The 19,732-nt window shown below is 38.7% G+C and overlaps 2 protein-coding genes across 2 annotated transcripts; both read right to left on the bottom strand.

Moving 5' to 3' along the window:
• Positions 1 to 203: 203 nt before the first annotated feature.
• On the bottom strand, positions 204 to 8,027 carry LOC108825650 (uncharacterized). Its single transcript, XM_056989917.1, has 9 exons — positions 8,008 to 8,027; positions 7,846 to 7,925; positions 4,005 to 4,068; positions 3,809 to 3,901; positions 3,634 to 3,709; positions 3,399 to 3,543; positions 3,244 to 3,323; positions 2,114 to 2,225; positions 204 to 350 (listed from the first exon to the last, which is right to left on the bottom strand). Exons 1-9 carry the CDS (start codon positions 8,025 to 8,027, stop codon positions 313 to 315), a joined length of 708 nt encoding a protein of 235 aa, XP_056845897.1. The 3' UTR covers positions 204 to 312.
• Positions 8,028 to 11,028: 3,001 nt separating this feature from the next.
• Positions 11,029 to 18,846, bottom strand: LOC108839726 (serine carboxypeptidase-like 18). Its single transcript, XM_056986294.1, has 13 exons — positions 18,736 to 18,846; positions 13,410 to 13,465; positions 13,166 to 13,311; positions 13,011 to 13,087; positions 12,786 to 12,908; positions 12,607 to 12,709; positions 12,484 to 12,518; positions 12,288 to 12,389; positions 12,110 to 12,196; positions 11,881 to 12,024; positions 11,722 to 11,793; positions 11,353 to 11,638; positions 11,029 to 11,258 (listed from the first exon to the last, which is right to left on the bottom strand). Exons 1-13 carry the CDS (start codon positions 18,826 to 18,828, stop codon positions 11,182 to 11,184), a joined length of 1,401 nt encoding a protein of 466 aa, XP_056842274.1. The 5' UTR covers positions 18,829 to 18,846; the 3' UTR covers positions 11,029 to 11,181.
• Positions 18,847 to 19,732: the final 886 nt, after the last annotated feature.

Genomic DNA, 19,732 nt, shown 5'->3' with positions numbered 1-19,732 from the left:
CTGTTTTTGAATCAGTTTTTTTTTCCCCCAACTAATTCAGGTTCTGCAGATGATAAAGAGGAGGCTCTTGAGTACAAGTGTAGAGAAACGGGTTATGTTTCTTGCGAAATGTGCGAATTTTATGGCTATAGCCTTAAAGATCTCGTCACTCATTTCAGTAGTGATGAACATTTAGAGGAAGTAAGCATCTCTCTGCTTCTTAATATTTGTATCGAGACATTTCTCCTACTATCCTCCCACGTCCTTTTAAGTTTTGCTTGTCTTATCTCCTCTGCTGGATGTGCTTCTTTTTGTTGTTGTCAAGCAGGTGTCCTACCGTAATCCTCTAGATAAACAGAGCTCTTCTACTTCTGCCGTAGAACCAAAGGCAAGTTTTACTCAAAATATCTCAAACTTTTATAATTTTGCTGAAATTTGAAGCTAGACTTCTTTTTTGGTCGAATCTTAAATAGAATGCGTTTCTTATTGACATTTTTTTTTGGTGCTAAAACATTGATAAATTACGGCAATGAGAGGGAGACTAAGACTGAACATGTAGGTGAACAAGAGACCAGCTGCGCACCAAGAGGCACCAAGAGACCAGCTGCGCACATTGGTCCATCGGGCCTCTAAAAGATTGAATGGTTTTTGTTCTACTCTAGCGGGAAATGTTAAATATTTATGCTTATTTTATATTTAATCTCCTCTTTCTTTTCTTTTTTAAATAAACTATCACATGGGATATATATATGATATTGTGTTCGCTTTTGGTTTTCTTTTCTTTTATAAAATTCGAATGTTTGATTCTTATGAGTTCTTTATGCTTGTGTTTCCTTTGTAGTTTTTTTCACGAATACCATATGGATTTTGCTTGCCTCATGCAACTTTGAGCATCAGCGACAGGAAGCTAAAGCCTTGGCGTAGGTTTACCAAATATCTCTTGTATTTGACTACGAAGAGTGGGTTGATCGACTGAGAAAATGCTCTTTAGTACCAACCTTTCGAATTGATAATAAAAACATGTCTTTCAGATTAAAATATAACATCCCGAACACGTGAAAAACCCGAAACACCATAGTCTTCAAGAGGGGGGAAAATATTTTTTTTGTTGTTGTTCCAAGACTGGCCTAAGGTTTCTATAGCTAAGACATTGATTTGCTGATTTGTTTTACTTATGTTTCTTGAGTTGTTTGATCGTTTTTAATGTGTTTTATATTTAACAAAAAAAAAGTTCTTTTTATGTGTTTCTTTCAAAAGTTTTTGCAAAAACAAAAGCTGTGGATATGATTAAAAATAAAACATTTTATTTTAGATATGAATAAGGTATTAAAATCTAAAAATTGTATATAATCGATTTATTATAAGACATGAAAAGACAGAAATACTTTAGATTTAAAAAAGGAAAAAAAATATTTTTGAGTCGCTCCAGGACAAATGATTTGAGGCTTCTATAGGTTCGGCACCGGATTGCTAATTTGTTTTACTTATGTTTCTTTAATTTATTTGATTGTTTTCAATTTGTAAATTTAACAAAAATAATGGTTTTTTATGTGTTTCTTTCAAAAGATTTTGCAAAAAAATGTAATGGATATGACTAAATAATTCATTTATTTTATATATGAATAAGGTATTCAAATCTACAAAGTGCAGATCAGTGATCATAGAATTAATTTTGTTTAAACACATAAAATAAAGAAAAATCTAAAATCAATAACTAGTGAAAGTGTAATAATTTTAAAGACTAGGGGCGAGACCTTGCGGAAAAATTTAAAATCAATAACTAGTGAAACTGTAATAATTTTAAAGACTAGGGGCCGGAAGTAGACAGATGGTGAGAGGCTTAGAGCATCATTATCCCATATACTTTTTTAAGGTTCTTAATCTTTTTTTAATCATTTTTAGTTGGAAAAGTGGATTAAGAAACTTAGTTAACAGACGAGTATATTTGTATGGTCCATTGCAAGTCTCTTATTTAAAGGTTATAAAAAAAATTACAAAGTTCCAAACAATAATATCATTGCCCGTACGACTTTAGAAGCAACCTAAATGCAAGATACTTGTTCTTCCATACAAAGATAAGGTATATGTGCCAAAAGACCTGACCATGAAATAGACAGTAATTAAAGAGACTTACTGTCATTGTAAACAGCAGTTGACATAAGCCTTGACATATTCCACTTGCAGGTGAATTTGCAAAGTTTCCCTGTCTCCTCATTTTCAGTTTCTAGCAAATCTGAGCAACAAAACTTAATTTAACAAGTCAGAAAGAAACTTCAGGTTCATTGCATGGCACGCAAAGCATGAAGATATGCAATCTCTCACACCAACTAAAAGCTAAGAACATAAAGAAGATTATTTAGCAGAGAAATAGAGTTCTAAAAGTCTAGCCACCAACCATTCAGCTAAAGCATTAACCCAATGTACCAATGCAAATGGATTACATATACTGTACATGATAAACAGAATCATACATCATGAAACACAAAGACAGATAACTTGTAATGCTTTTCGGAGATGAAGAAGATGGAGAGTGTGACACCCGTCACCTCATATCCGGAGAATAACACGCCACCAACAATATCTAACAACATAAAAGCCCATATACACAACTCCACTCACCCAAAGCCCAAATAAAAATCCGAATAAAAAGTCCAATAGCACCAATCCGTCCAAATATCATATACTCGTCTGTCTCACCTGAAATGGGGAAGAAAGAGGGATGAGCAACAGGGGAGTCACTCAGTGAGGTATGGGATGCTAAACCCGAAGTTCATTGACTTGGACATAGCACTCCGAATAAATATAATTTAATCCTAACATGTAACAAACACGATACCTAAAGTATCCAAAAAACATACAATGGTCCTAGCGAGATACACACCGCTGCCCACTAACAGGCCAACACACCCCGAGATAGTGCTCGGCACACCGCCCGTAGACGATTTATCGACGCACACTAGGTTACGGCCCAACCGGTCGACTGTAGCTGTCCGTAACCCCGCAAACAATCCGGCATACAGAAGTCTGTCTCTGTATCCGTATCAAACAATTCTAACTAAGAATTTACAGTAAGTGAAGCAATCAATATTGAATCATCTAGCACCCTAGTTCCGGTTTAATCAAGAAACCTAAAATTAATCAAGAAACCTAAAACTAAACAAGCAGTGACAGACTCGATTTCATACAGACGGAACATATTAGAAATAAAGTATACTTATTCGAGGTCCTAAGCCGTGTACGAGAAATTACGAGAATAGCCCTCACCTTTGCCACGGGTTCTGAAGAAAACTTGAAAAAACGCCGAATGGACCTTAACACCTCTAAGATAGCAACTCTCGAACTTTCTGAAAATAAACAAATATGAAGATTTGAGCAGACTTGAACCCTCGAGAAGACGGATGAATAACTCAAGATCTGACCGTTAACGTTTTGATCCCTCCGGTCATAATGTAGTCCTATATGTCCTTTGTCCGTAGCCACCGAGTTTACTCTGATCGGGCACCATTTGATTAACCAAAATAGCTTCATCTCCACACTGGTTGCAAATGCAGACTGTACCAACACCTCCCACGAAACCAAGAATAACTCTCAGAAAATAACTCGAAATGACAATCCGCTTGTTGGAGAAGACAGATAAAAAAATTATCTACTTACTGACAAATTTACAGATTTAAATCTTTCGTTTAGGTTGACCGTTTCTCCCTTACACCGAGACTGATCGGAACTGGCTCTGCAACATAACAGTTGAATTAACGCCAAGAATAAAATGTCCATAACTCTCTAACCGTACCTCGGTTTGAGAATCTAAAAGATGATATAGAAATCTGACAGTAAGAGCTTTCCAATGATATCTCGCTCGTTTCCTGGTTCCTTCTGGATCGACGGGAAAACACCGATGAAGTTGACTGTCGGCGGATCCGATCTACAACGAACAGCCCCAAAGAAATAACCATAACTATTAGATGAAAACTCCAAATGATGATCCGCTTTCTGATAAATATAGATCTATGAGTGTAGAACATAACCTCAAAATTTGAAATCGAAATTCTCTGTTTTGATTGACCGTTCTTCTGTTCTCCCAAAACGTATCTGCTGAACTTTAATGTGTCTTTTTAGATGGTGATTAGATATCAACAGCGAAGGATGAGAAACATGACTGAGCTCTATTTTCTTAAGTTGAAAATGACGGCAGCTTAGAAGAGAGGAGAATAGGATGCTGCATACACTTATATACCTAGGTATATAATCATAGAATTAATTAATTGAACTAACCCATAATCGGTTTAAATAATTATTTGGTCCAAGAAATAAATAAACAAACCAACTATTGGTTTTGGGTCGTTACAATTCTTCCCCACTTAATTGGAATTCGTCCCTGAATTCAAATCCTGAGTCGACTGTCCATTACCATACTGAAAAGAGTTCTGAATCATCCAATAAACTTTGACCAATATAGTCATCATTCCCTGAACGGCTTTCACTTGTCGGTCCATGATCTCCACTGCCTGACAAGATGCATATAATCTTTTGAGATAATCTGGTGGCTACTGAAAAATGAGCACTGTCTCTCTTACGACTATCTTCAAAATAATAGATGAAACACGACTTGAAAGTCTGATAACTCTGCCGATAAATCCAGTTTGTAAGCAACTGCTCTAGTCTGCTGCAAAATGTAATAGGGTCCCATATATTTCGCTTTAATCTTGTTAAATTTTGAGTCTCAGATCCTCCTTGAATTGTCCTTATTTTAAGGTTTACTCGACCGCCGACAAGAAACTTCAAATCCTTACAACGCTTAGCTGCATAACTTCTGTGACGGTCATGGCTTTTTTTAAGCCGACCTTGAGCATGTCCATTTGCTATACCGTCTCTAGAACCATTGAAGGTTCTAACTCTTGTCTCTTCCTCACTTATGTCCAACTAAGTGGTGTATGACAAGACCTACCATAAAATGCCTCATATGGTGTCATCTCCTACTCGAATGATAGGTGTTGTTGTAGGAAAACTCTGCTAGATGTAGATACTCCCCCCCAGTTTCCTTCCCAATATAAACGCAAGCTCTGAGCATATCATCCAATGTCTGAATAGTCCTCCCTGACTTCCATATGTCTGTGGTTGGTAGGCTGTACTCATGTGGACCTTTGTCCCAAATGCCTTAAGAAAGACTCTCCAAGAAGCATATGTGAACTTAGTATACCAATCTGATACAATGCTAACAGGAACTCCATGCAACCTCACAATCTCTTTGATGTACATCTCCGCCAACTGATCAGCTCCATTTGTTTTCGTAATTGCTAGAAAATGAGCACACTTGGTGAATCTATCCTCAATAACCTAAATAGGATTCTTTCTACATGAAGCTTTTTTTTTTGTAACACAATTACAAATCCATAGTCACCAAATACCATTTCCACTATGGTAATGGCAGATCATGCAATAACCCGCTAAGCACCAGATTCTCAACCTTAACCATCTAACATGTTTGACACTGCGATACATTGTAGCAACATTGTTCTTCATAACAGGCCAATAAAAACATAACTTCTTATTTATGTAACTCTTAGATGTTGGCCGCGCTGAAATCGTAGTGGTATATTCCAAATCTTAGTAACTCCTGCTTCTGAAACCACATAATCCAAAATCTAATTTTTTTTTGTTTTCCTTCTCCAGCCAAAAGAAAAACTTACCAAGCTAGCAACTAATTGATGCTCTCCAGCTTAACCAACACAATCTGTAAATGCTCCGCATGCTCTTCTCTGCTCAAAGCATAAATCACGATATCGTCGATGAAGGCAATGGCACACTTATCCAAGTGCTGACAAAAGATATCGTTCATAAGTTTCTTGAATGCTACCGGTTCATTTGTCGACCCAAATGGTATCACCACAAACTCAAAATGTCCATAGCGTATACAGAAAACCGTCCTCTGTACATGCTCCTCAGCTATAGCAATTAGCAACCTGATGGTATCCATGTTCAAGTCTCTGCAGACGATGCAAACTCTAAAACTCTCATCTTTCTTCGTCACAAATAATACTTATGCTCCTTATGGTGAAGTAATAGGTCTTCTGAAACCCTTATCAGATAGTTCCTCCAATTGCTGGTGCTACACGGTATGGAGCTCGTGTAATTGGTGCTGTCCATGGTTCCAACTCAATCGTAAGAGCATCTCCTCTGGCTAGTAATGACCCTTTTAAGCCCTCAAATATGTCCTCATACTCTGCAATAACTTGAGAATCCTGCAGCCCATTCTGTCCATCATTCTCAACCATCGCAATGGTCACAAAAATGCATTTTCTCCTCTATCCAATAACTCTTCAGAATAAATGCAGTAAAACTCTACTCAGCTCCAGGAATATGAACTTTTGTTCTCAGGAAAATAATCACCATCTGATGTCATGACGATGAATCCATCTCAAGAATGACATCGTAAAAACTCAGCTCCATCTCTGACGAATATCTGAATAACTTGACCTCTCCAAGTACAACTCGGTGATTAAAATAAATAAAAATAGCTCCCAACGTCCTGTGGCAGCTGTACACACTAACATAACTCTGAAACGATCAATATAATCAAAACATGGCAAACATGCCAAGTGTAACTCCAATATCAACACAAGGCAACAGACGCACCCCCCAATCTAAAAGCGATCTCCACGAGTTTCAAACAAAGCGTACATCCAAAGAAACCAACATCCTCGTACACAAAACCACATGCTAGCCAATGGCTCATACCTCAAATCACATTACTCATACATCAGAAATTCGTGGAGCGATGGCTTGAAAATGGGTGGTGGCTGAAACGTCACATATCCACTCTTGAAAACCTCGAAATAATTACTGAAGAAATTGATAAACCTCTGAGCAATCTGACAAACTGACATCACCCATCTGGCTAGAACTCTGTTATCCGAAGGGTGAATGACGATGATTTTACTCATCGGCATAAAAAGAGACAATTGAGTTAGTATTTACTGGACGTAGTAGGTCTAAAAGAATTTCCAAAAACCTCTTTTCATAATTACTATTTATTATATATACTTTTTGAAAACATTGAAAACCGAATCCCCTAATCGCCATCCCGGGACGGAACCGGGACGGAACCGGGACGGAACCCTGCTCTGATACCAAATTGTGACACCCGTCACCTCATATCCGGAGAATAACACGCCACCAACAATATCTAACAACATAAAAGCCCATATACACAACTCCACTCACCCAAAGCCCAAATAAAAATCCGAATAAAAAGTCCAATAGCACCAATCCGTCCAAATATCATATACTCGTCTGTCTCACCTGAAATGGGGAAGAAAGAGGGATGAGCAACAGGGGAGTCACTCAGTGAGGTATGGGATGCTAAACCCGAAGTTCATTGACTTGGACATAGCACTCCGAATAAATATAATTTAATCCTAACATGTAACAAACACGATACCTAAAGTATCCAAAGAACATACAATGGTCCTAGCGAGATACACACCGCTGCCCACTAACAGGCCAACACACCCCGAGATAGTGCTCGGCACACCGCCCGTAGACGATTTATCGACGCACACTAGGTTACGGCCCAACCGGTCGACTGTAGCTGTCCGTAACTCCGCAAACAATCCGGCATACAGAAGTCCGTCTCTATATCCGTATCAAACAATTCTAACTAAGAATTTACAGTAAGTGAAGCAATCAATATTGAATCATCTAGCACCCTAGTTTCGGTTTAATCAAGAAACCTAAAATTAATCAAGAAACCTAAAACTAAACAAGCAGTGACAGACTCGATTTCATACAGACGGAACATATTAGAAATAAAGTATACTTATTCGAGGTCCTAAGCCGTGTACGAGAAATTACGAGAATAGCCCTCACCTTTGCCACGGGTTCTGAAGAAAACTTGAAAAAACGCCGAATGGACCTTAACACCTCTAAGATAGCAACTCTCGAACTTTCTGAAAATAAACAAATATGAAGATTTGAGCAGACTTGAACCCTCGAGAAGACGAATGAATAACTCAAGATCTGACCGTTAACGTTTTGATCCCTCCGGTCATAATGTAGTCCTATATGTCCTTTGTCCGTAGCCACCGAGTTTACTCTCATCGGGCACCATTTGATTAACCAAAATAGTTTCATCTCCACACTGGTTGCAAATGCAGACTGTACCAACACCTCCCACGAAACCAAGAATAACTCTCAGAAAATAACTCGAAATGACAATCCGCTTGTTGGAGAAGACAGATAAAAAAATTATCTACTTACTGACAAATTTACAGATTTAAATCTTTTGTTTAGGTTGACCGTTTCTCCCTTACACCGAGACTGATCGGAACTGGCTCTGCAACATAACAGTTGAATTAACGCCAAGAATAAAATGTCCATAACTCTCTAACCGTACCTCGGTTTGAGAATCTAAAAGATGATATAGAAATCTGACAGTAAGAGCTTTCCAATGATATCTCGCTCGTTTCCTGGTTCCTTCTGGATCGACGGGAAAACACCGATGAAGTTGACTGTCGGCGGATCCGATCTACAACGAACAGCCCCAAAGAAATAACCATAACTATTAGATGAAAACTCCAAATGATGATCCGCTTTATGATAAATATAGATCTATGAGTGTAGAACATAACCTAAAAATTTGAAATCGAAATTCTCTGTTTTGATTGACCGTTCTTCTGTTCTCCCAAAACGTATCTGCTGAACTTTAATGTGTCTTTTTAGATGGTGATTAGATATCAACAGCGAAGGACGAGAAACATGACTGAGCTCTATTTTCTTAAGTTGAAAATGACGGCAGCTAAGAAGAGAGGAGAATAGGATGCTGCATACACTTATATACCTAGGTATATAATCATAGAACTAGATCTTGACCCGTGCGCCCGCACGGGCACTAATTTTCTATTTTTTTTTATATTAAATGATATATTTATAATATTTGATCGTTTTACATTGACTAAGTTAGAAGTTGATATTTGGATACTCACACGAATTTGATTAAAATCTATTCAGATTTGAGTTTTTTTGAGTTTAAAGATTCTAGCTGTATTCGATTGTTTATAAATTTTTGTCCCGGTTTGATTCGGATCTTTACAGGTTTGGATAACCCGTTTAAATTATTTTTTAAATTTTCAAAATTTATATATACTTTAAATTTTCCTAAATCTAAAAATAAAAATAATATAACGTATAAAAATAATATAACATATAAATTTAAATAATGTAAATCCGTTTGGATATTTATCCAGTTTCGGTTCAAATTTGGTGCTACTTTCTCGTTCAGATTTTTTAAATGAAGAGTTGATATTATAATTTCCATTAATTGTTAGTCCAATAAAATAAGCTGATAAAAATATATATTTTTGACATTGATTTAATGAAAAAGTGAATGAAGTGTATTTAAATCAAATTTAATTTAAGAAAACAAATTAATGTTCACCGAATATTTAACATGTACTTTTTGCTTAATATATTGGAAAGTGATTTAGTGAACAATGAGAATATGGAAGGTTATTCTTAGAATATTTGGTTAAAAAAGATTCTTACAATCACGTTTAAAAAATATCAGTTTAGATATTTTTATAATCACGTTTAAAAATTATCAGTTTAGATATTTGGTAAGATTCCATAATTTTATTTTAGAAATATAATTAAATGACAAAAAATCTAGTGGCATAGACTTGTAATTATTTAGGAAAACTAAGGGTTAATTCTAATTTGTACTTCACTTTTAATAGATTAGATTAATTAATTGAACTAACCCATAATCGGTTTAAATAATTATTTGGTCCAAGAAATAAATAAATAAACCAACTATTGGTTTTGGGTCGTTACAGAGAGGTTTCGAGAGAAAGAGAGAACAGAATCATCCTTCTCTCTCCTCTATTTGCTTACATGTGTCCTCAAATAACTTCATATACCGTCTCTTCTTTTGCCAAATTAAGTGACGTCTTTTGTATTTATTAGTGTTTTTGATTTATTTTTAATGCATAATTAATCTAAGAAACTCCCTAAATACGAGCGATAAAGATGCTCTAATACATGTTGTTTGGGACTGTTCTGTTGTGAAGAGTCACGTGAAAGGTTTTAGTTATCGCCGTGTATTTGACATAATATCATGTGTGAGATTTGTTTAGGTGTTGTTTAAGTTTTGTGAATTTAGTTCGTGTGATATTAATGAAAAGTCTTTTTAGTGATCAAATAAGTTATTGTTTCTGGACCGTAAGCATAAGAGGCCTAGCCTCGATTTCCATGGAATTGAAAGAAACTCTCTGAAACCGTTTCGTCGTGGAGAGAGAGAAAGGAGAGGAATCGAACGAAATGGTTGAAACACAAACCTCTCCTCTACCCGCTCATTTTTGGAGACCTATCTCCTAAGAGACATTCCTTGCCTCCCTTAATTAAGAGCCGTGTTTTCGGTAAAATCTATTTTTCATTTTTTTAAATCCTAATAGGCTAAGAAACATGCATAAGAACCTACGTTAATGCTGCTCTTAAGCTTCGACTCTGAATGGTCTTACTTTTTTTCATTTAGCATTAGTCCAAGATTTTCTCCTTGAGGCCCTTAACAAAGGTCTTTGAAGCATTGAACCACCGGTTAGCAAAGACCAGAATTGAAACCACCACATTTTTGATATGCATGCACTTCACCGTGCCTTGTAATTTCAAGTACGAACATTATAAAGGGTCAACAAAATTAAAAAAAAAAGGAGAATTAAGCAAGTGTAAATACCATTCAACCATGTGCTTTCTTTTGCAAAAAGCATTCAGACTGAAACGAGTGTCAAGAAGTAGTTTATGGTGCTATGGTTTTGTCTTAATGATTCACTTCGTCTAGAAAATATAACAACATAAACACATTAGAAAGAGCTTCTAAAAACCAACTAAAGTTATACTATAATGACTAAAAAGTCAACATTCACATTCACAATCAATAATTACATGACATTTGAGAAGTTTTCATTTATAGTTCTTGCTGATTTACAAAAACTACGCCAACAAGTTAAAAATTTGCTTTAAAACGAACTATCTAAACAAAAAAGTCGATATAAAAAATGATTTGAACGTATCTTTTACCAAATGTATTAGTCCATAGCAACAGTTTTAAATTCATGGTTGAATGTAATTGTTAAAAGTAGATAGAAAATGATACAAGGTGTTCAAAAAAAAGAAAAGCTACAATGTTGGACTCGTTGAGGCCCTACTATGTTAAAGAGGTTGATTACGTATCCACCTTTGAAACATCATGAAGCTTTCATATGGTTTATACTCTGCAGTGTGCCCTCCTCCCTGCAAAATTAAACCAGTTACAAAAACTTTATCAATTCTAACGTGGAATACCAAAAAAACATGTGATCAAAAACCAAAAAAAAAGAACACTTGCTTTGATAGTGGCAAACGTCATGTTGTTGACGTAAGTCCTTGTGTATCCAATAACTTGATTGTTAACAAACCATGGCCTCCATTGATCAATGATTGAATAGTTTAGAGATCTAATCCAAGCTACGGTTCCAACATAAGGCACCATCAAATCATGATCGCCACTGTAAACCAATGACCTATATAACCCTTTTCTGCTATTGTTCGTATGGTACGGTACACTACTCTGTATATCTTTCTCATAAGCCATATCCCAATCGCATCTCATCCATTTCCCTATACTTCCCTGAAAAATTTACATACATTCATTGATTAATAAAATACTAACAACGATAACATGCATGTATATATGAATGGAAAATGACATACTTTCTCCACATGAAGCGCTCTGCGTACATCTTCATCATTAGCCCAATATGTAGCTAGAACATAACGGTACATCTGCACAATTCATCTCAGTGGTTTATAACAACATGATTTCCATTGCATAACTAAACCAAACCTTTTCTTTATTTTTTCTTGGCTTACATAGCAATCAGGAGTTGGAAGATAAAGATCTGATGGAACAAGTCTTTCGAGACTTCTTCCAGGATTCTCTATTGAAAATGGATTTGGTGAAGCCAAATCACACATTGATATCAGAATAGAACCTTCATTTATCCTTGATACACACTGTCATCAATCATCATAATCACTAATCAGCAATGCAAAAAGAATTAAACTAGTCTTGGTTTATTCACATTTTTTACTTTTTTACCTTATCGTAGTCTTCCACCAATTTCAAGCATTGTGTATTAGTGGGGTCTATGTTTGCATAGTTTCCTTTGCAGCTTATCTTAAGCGACTGAAAACAAGAGTTACAAGAAACTAGTTTAATGAAAGTACTTACATTAGGGTATACAAGAGACTAGGTAAGACTTCAATATATTATATACCTCAAAGAGTTCATCAGAGATCAGTCCCATTCCGTGTGCATATGGAATCCTGGAGTTATGATCTTTATCAAGTTCCGTTGATGGATTCCCAAGAACATAGCCCTGTTGGTAAAAATGATACTTTCAAACAAGTTTCATATATCTATTATGAATCATAATTTATAATGAAAATATAGTGAAGAGACTTATCATGAACCTTAAGATTCATGGGTTTGTTGCTATGTTCATTTCCTGCTTAACCGTAATGTGTAAGAACGTAATAAGTGGATCATATCCAAAGATCAGAAGATGGATAATGGAATGAAAAACGAAATCAAACCTATTGAGATCTGTTGAACGATGGCTGGCACAACTATACCAGCGTATGAATCTCCACCTACATAGAGAGGATTTGAGACAAACTCTGGATGCTCCTCTAACCACTACAACAACAACAACAATTGAAAAGATTATGATATGCTTAGACTCAAGAAACACATGTTTTTGCAATATTGTAACCTTCTGTAGAAACTCATAGGTCTGTTTTACTTCTCCTGTGTCACTAGGTATACTAGCAGGAGGGGCTGTGGAGTAAGAGAAGCCAGTCCCAACAGGTTGGTCCAAGAATATTATGCTTGCTACCTAAAATATATTCACCAAATCAAAAATACAACGAAACCAGGAAAATAAAACAACAAGAATCCTGAACTCTAATCTGAGATACTCAATATGTGATGGATTTACCTTTGTCCAGGAATAAGAAGTAGAGACAAGAGAAGGCAAACCCCCACTATAATTTTCAGTCTTGAAAGTCAGCGGCCCTGCACTTAAACCAATAGGGAAACAAGAGTATCAATTAAAAGTCAAATCTTTAAAGTTTGTTTACCTCTTTAAATTACCAATCTCGAAAGCAAGAGCAGAGAGAGCAGTGCAAGCAGGTCCTCCAGTTAACCAAATCAGAAGAGGATCTTCTTGAGGCTTGTCCTCTGATTTGATGAAGTAGTAGAAAAGTTTGACTTTCTCTTCTTCACCAACACCAATATAGCTTTTCATAAGAAAGATGCAAATATTTTAACTCAGCTGGGTTGTTTTGTTGTTAGTCATGAATATTAAAAAGCAGAGGAACAAGAAGAGAAAGCACACCCAGTTTCAAGGTGGAAAGGAAGAGGACCTTCGAAACCGGGAAGATGGCTAATAACTGTTAGAACCGAGTTCGGTCGAAACTAGTAAAGAGAAGACGAAGAACTCGTCTGTGGGTCTAACAAAGACGTTTTATAGATGAGGATATAAGGAGCTGGTTACAGAGTGAGTGTAAAGAGGAAGACAAAGCGGAGCTCGAAGAGCTAGCCGGGGAACGATACAAGATAGCGGATAGAGAGGAATGAAACCCTAGATCTAGCCGCCTTGTGAGTATGTAAAAGTCTGGATCCCCTTTATCTCGCCTCTCCTCCTCCTTTTATAGATGGTATCCCGTTCGCCCTAAGACTTGTCGGTTCGTATGGGCTTTAGTCGCTGGGTCGGTTAAACGGGCCATTCTCCTTTAGTCGCGGGGGCGACTGGAACCCTCCTTAGTGGGCCGTCTTTTAGGCCTGCTTTATGCTTCCCTCCTTTCATTGACAGGTTATATGTCTTCATTCGCCAGGCCTTCAGAGGGATGTAATCTCCCCTCTACAGTAAGTCCCCCCCAGTTCGTCTGTGATTAGTGATGATCCTATCCGGACGGACTGCTTGTAAGATAGGTTTTGGTGAATCGATGATTATTGGCCTGTTGATATCTCAGTGCCGCCTCTTACGCGGGCGTCTGGTCGCTGACTTCAGAGGTTACTACAAGTGAATTTACGTCGCTGACAGTGGTTTGGTCGCTGGCTTCTCGGCTCCCAAGAGTATGTTTTACTCGCGGGTTCCGTTTTGTCGCGATATTTCCACGAGGTCTCCGAAGGCAGTTTACTCGCGCGTTTTCTGCTTAGTTCGTCGCGTCGTCCTAGCAAGGTCTCCGAAAGCGAGTTTACTCGCTGATTTGCTCGTTTGATCGCGGCTTCCTCAGGGATCTCCGATGGTCGCTTCTTTCGCGGTCTTGGCCCGATTCTTTCGTTGTGATGCTCCTACGGTTCCTTCAAGCGCGAGTTTACTCGCTGGTGCGTCCTTTCGATCGCTTACAGTGGTTTCGTCGCTGACTTCTCGGCTTCCAAGAGCAGGTTTCACTCGCGGGTTTCGTTTTGTCGCGACGTTTCCACGAGGTCTTCGAAGTCGGATTTACTCGCGTGTTTCTGCTTAGTTTGTCGCGTCATCCTAGCAAGGTCCCTGAAAGCGAATTTACTCGCTGGTTATGCTCGCTTGGTCGTGACGTTTTGCTAGACTTTCCGAGGGGGGTTTTACTCGCGAGCTGGGCGTGTGGGTTTAGTCGCGGGGTCCCTTTGGTCCGCTGGAGGAGCTTTACTCGCTGACTCGCGAGTTGGGCGTGCTTCGTCGAAACGTTCCTTTGGTCCTCCAAAGGCAGTTTTACTCGCCGCATGCTCGTTTGATCGTGACGTTTTGCTGGAATTTCCGAGGGGGGTTTTACTCGCGAGCTGGACATGTTCCACCATGACGATCCTTTGGTCTCCGAGGGCAGTTTTACTCGCGGTGTGCGCGTTGCAGGCTTCGTTGATCTCTTTGAGAACGAGTAAGTGCACCCTCCGCGTCACTCTTACTCGGCACCTACGAACTACGAACGGCTTGACCCTCCTTGGAGCGCCTACTGTTGGGGATGAATCTTGATCCTTCAACAAGGCCCATGAGACAATGAATTAGCCCACTTAGATGAAAGCCACTAGGAAACCCTAGGTTTGATCTTGGTATAAATAAGGAGACACTTCTCCTTAGCAAAAGATCTTCTCCTCTTCTACATTTTGAACATACTTTCATAGAGATTTTGTAGATCTTAAGGTTCACTTTACACTTGTAATCATCTTTGTAATGAACCTTTAATCAATGAAATCTCTTTATATTCTTTTTCTCATTTGATTTCATTGTTGATTTCTCCTTAAGCCTCAAGAATTTAAGAATCTAATTCTTGAATTCTTCATTGTTATGAATCCAACAAATACACTATTTTTGGATCAAACAGTTGGCGCTAGAGGGAGGGGGCAAGGAGAACTGTCTTCAATGCATATCAAACATGGGGAATCCTAGATCTAGATCTAGTGTAAAAAAAAAAAAAAGAGAAGAATCAAGAATCAAGATCGACTCTTTACTCTTCCTCCTCTTCAAGAATCAAGATCGACTCCATCCTCTTCCATACATTGTATCTGGGCGACACTTCACTGATGGAGAGACAATCTCGTCATATTCACTAACGACCACCAACTCTCTCGGCCTCACGATTTGGTCTTGGTGTATTGCTCTCAAGAATGACGAACTCAGTAGCTCAATCCGGTGAACAAGAAGATGCTTCTTCAAGCTCTGTTCCTGTCTCTCTTTATCCCTCTATCTCGTGGTTTCAGAGATTCGGCTCGGTTCCAGGCTTCTTCAAGCTCTGTTCATCAAGCCTTTCTCGACACATGAAGCTTCTCGTCACATCCCCAGCCTCATCAGACCTCTTCATGGAGCTAAAGAGAAACTTTGAAGCTTTACCATGAAGCTTTGCCGTTGATATCAGCAGAGACCCACCAAAGTTCGAAACTTTCTTCTCACAAACTAGTTGCTTGACAACATCCCAGGCGATCTCGGTGAGTTCGGAGGTTAAAGCCCTTCTGGAAAGCAGCAACTTGAGCTCGGGAGCAAGTGATTTCTCAGCGTCTAGTGTTAGGACTTGTGGGAAGTCTGTAATAATGGTGGAGATCTGAGAATCTGTGAACCCATGACTCTTAAGAAGACTCATAATGGAATCTGGATTGCCCTTGGCCTCTGAGCTCGCGCTCATCCGATTGATTCTGCAAGTTTTGGTAGTTAAACCCAGTACATCAACGAGGTTAGAGACAGTAAAGTTGCTACCTTTGCGGCCAGCTTCAGGGCTCGCACTAGTGGAGGAGAAGGAAGAAGGCAAGCCCTGCTATCTGTTTCAATTGGAGAACGCGAGCACCGAAGCTGACTTAACGATCTTAACATCACGATTTGATCTCTGAGAATTGTTCTCAAGAACAACGAACTCAGCAATGGCTAGTTGCCGACTTTACTCAAGCTTCATCAATGGCGGCTAGTTGCTGACTTGGCACACTGCCGAGTTGTAAACAAGTTTCAAGACGAACTCAGTCCTGGTTTCTTCGCTCAAGCTCTCTATAGCAGCTCACCGTTATTGGCGCAAGCCCCTCTTGCCGACAACGAGTGTCACAACCAACATGACGGCACATCCAACATTCAGCAACAGTCTTCGTGTTCACATTGGAAGTCTGTGGCCTCCCATCTCAGCTCAGACAAGAGCGATCCACAGAGATAAGTTCTCTTAGTATTGACTAATTATTATTATAAGACTACTTTAAACGTCAGATATGCTAGTCTGATAGTTTGGCAGCTAATTGCTTTGTTAAAATTATTGGCAAAGTTAATGAATTACAGTAGTGGCCTAATTATTAATGGAGTTTAATTTTCTTTGTGAAGATTGTCTCTTTGGTGACACGATCTCCGGAACATGTGAAATCTAGAGGATGACGCTCTCAAGCTCCACCAAGGACAGCCTATTGACACTTGAGCTCTGTTTTTCAAAGACTTATGCTCCGACGTCAACGGGAACAACAATCTTCACAAGCTTGTTCACTGCTCAAGACTCATTCCAGTCGACTCCTCATCCCGTCTTTAAGCTCGGGCCTCTCGGACAGTATCAATCTCGTGATGACCTTGGCAGTAACGATCTGATCTCCGCATCCGTCTTTAAAGCTTCACCGCCATGACGTCTTCAAAAGCTCCATCTATGGAAAATTATCGCCAACTTCTCAACACTTCACACCAACTCTGTTCTCGGCATTCATCTCTTCTTGTCACTCTTTTTGTGTGATTGCCGATGAGACACCAGGATGCTCTAACGAGTTGGACAGGAGCAAGACTCATCTCGCGTGATTTTGTCGCAAGTAGTTTTGGGATCAACGATGAAGCGCCACAACACATGCATCAACATCTTACTTCCACGACAAGAAAGCTCTTTCAACGAATTACATCACCAGCCACCTCGCCACAAAGACGTCAGGAAGCTTGAGGCAAAGCCATCTCGGCATGTTCACGATCTTGCAGTCGAGAAGCGCACATGTCGTCACGTCTTCATCACAAGAAGCAGAGTTTACCCATCACTGAAAACGTTCTTACTAGTTAGTGCGTCTCGTTCTCGGCACGTCTACAAGTCTCGTTCTTGTCGGAGCTTAAGACTTGATCTCTGCAGTCCATGCATCTCGTCGTAAACTGAAGATGAGTGTTTGAGCTTCCCGCTCAGTCAACTCGCTAGGGAGGAGCTCATTTTGCTACCACTGAGATTATCATCACAAGTCGACGTGGAGAAGTTTCATCTCGCTTCCTCTTGCAACGTGGGCCTTCAAAAAAAAAAAGAGAAGAAACAAAAGGCTGAAGCCCACAAGCCCAATGATGACAGAAGCCCAATGAATATATTTCTCGGCAAAGTCATCTCGTCATCTCATTCTCTCAACGATGACGTCTCACCAGTAACGGCAACGCGCGGATCAACAAGACATCTCAACCAACCAGCTTCATCACTCCATCTACACATGGATTGCTTCAATACCTCGAAGACATGTACCTATGGCGGGTTGATTGTGACGGTTTGTTCATCGCGGTATGTTCATGATGATGTTTACGGCGACTTGTCTTGGGCAGTTAGTTGATTGACGCTTCATCCATGGCGACTCGCTCGGATAGTTCAGAACACTGTCCACACAGATTGTTCACGCAACCATTCCCGAGTACGAAGTCCGATTGGAACCAGAAGTATGTCTATGACAACTCGTCCGAGACAGTCTGCCCATGACACTTCGTTTATGACAACCTAGCCATAACAGTCCGTTCATAACAATTCGTCTACGACATGAGTATGTGCTAAGTTCATTGTCTTATAAACCCTATTCGTAAATTCGTAGAGATCGACTTCATCTCTTTCTACGAACTTGGGGGGACTTACTGTTGGGGATGAATCTTGATCCTTCAACAAGGCCCATGAGACAATGAATTAGCCCACTTAGATGAAAGCCACTAGGAAACCCTAGGTTTGATCTTGGTATAAATAAGGAGACACTTCTCCTTAGCAAAAGATCTTCTCCTCTTCTACATTTTGAACATACTTTCATAGAGATTTTGTAGATCTTAAGGTTCACTTTACACTTGTAATCATCTTTGTAATGAACCTTTAATCAATGAAATCTCTTTATATTCTTTTTCTCATTTGATTTCATTGTTGATTTCTCTTTAAGCCTCAAGAATTTAAGAATCTAATTCTTGAATTCTTCATTGTTATGAATCCAACAAATACACTATTTTTGGATCAAACAATAACATAGGCTGTATCAACACCATGTTGAGTTATGAGGAGGAGTTGAATGAGGAGAAGCAACTTCATTTTCAATGCTTTAGACATTCTTGATTTCATTTTATGAAACAAAACAGACTAAAGAAGGATGGTTTCGCATGCGTGCGGACAATATAACCGAACCCAAGAGATCAACCTAAACTAGTGTTTTCCGGTTTGGTGTCGATTAAACCGATATTTTGGTTCAGCTAAGACACATGAAAACTGAAAAGATTGTTTTCCCCTTGCCTTGCACAGTTGAATTAGTCTCTGTCCGTTAGGTATTTAATTTAGCAGATTTTTTTTTGTAAGCTGAACATCTAAATTAGATCAAATGGCGGTCAGATGAGTCAATTTTTTGAAGAACACCTTCGTTTGTCCGGATCTGATTTATATAGAAAAAATATAGTTTATGGTCTTTGTTTCTTTTGCTAAAGTGTCCGTTCGACCATTTCTACTCCGAAGAATATAAGACAGGCACAAATTTTTGAAGTCTTCATGTAATCTTTGGAATACCTCGATCTCTGACACGAAAATAGCCAATCCATCGGGTTTGTAGTCATATCCACTAGATATATTGATTTAACCGATTAAACCGTTTGGTTTAGGTTTAGGATTCTTGGCACATCTTTCTCTCTCTTCTCCCCTACCCAAATATTAGAACTGAGCGGTATGTATGGAGTGGTGGTCCCAGTTGAGGTGATGTATCCTTAGATCCCTCATCCCTGCTACGTTCCAACTACAAAGACCTGTGTCATGTAGATAATACGAAGAAGAGTTTTTTACATGGTAGGACAGTTTCCAACTTTTAATTACAAGATAAGTCAGTTTCTGCTACTAGGACAGTTTTTTCCAACTTGAACTTTGTGGGACGTGACTAGTCTTGTTCCCTTTTTGAGTCTGGTTTGTTTCTTTTATTTTTTGTTCAAAACAAGTTAGACTTTCTAGGAGTTTTCAATTGGTAGGACCCATCATTTTTTTTTTA

Source organism: Raphanus sativus, chromosome 1 (genome assembly GCF_000801105.2).
Source record: "Raphanus sativus cultivar WK10039 chromosome 1, ASM80110v3, whole genome shotgun sequence".
Lineage (NCBI taxonomy): Eukaryota > Viridiplantae > Streptophyta > Magnoliopsida > Brassicales > Brassicaceae > Raphanus > Raphanus sativus.
Note: the sequence above shows the minus strand (reverse complement) of the source record. Positions and strands in the feature narration are given on the sequence as shown.

Coding starts and splice junctions, on each gene's coding strand:
- LOC108839726 (XM_056986294.1), bottom strand. CDS start 18,828: ATGAAATCAAGAATGTCTAAAGCATTGAAAATGAAGTTGCTTCTCCTC. Junction 12,390..12,483: donor ACAAACCCATGAATCTTAAG/GTTCATGATAAG, acceptor TTTTACCAACAG/GGCTATGTTCTTGGGAATCC. Junction 11,639..11,721: donor GAGCGCTTCATGTGGAGAAA/GTATGTCATTTT, acceptor TAAATTTTTCAG/GGAAGTATAGGGAAATGGAT.
- LOC108825650 (XM_056989917.1), bottom strand. CDS start 8,027: ATGACCGGAGGGATCAAAAC. Junction 3,544..3,633: donor TTAAATCTGTAAATTTGTCA/GTAAGTAGATAA, acceptor GTTTCGTGGGAG/GTGTTGGTACAGTCTGCATT. Junction 351..2,113: donor AACTGCTGTTTACAATGACA/GTAAGTCTCTTT, acceptor GTTCTACGGCAG/AAGTAGAAGAGCTCTGTTTA.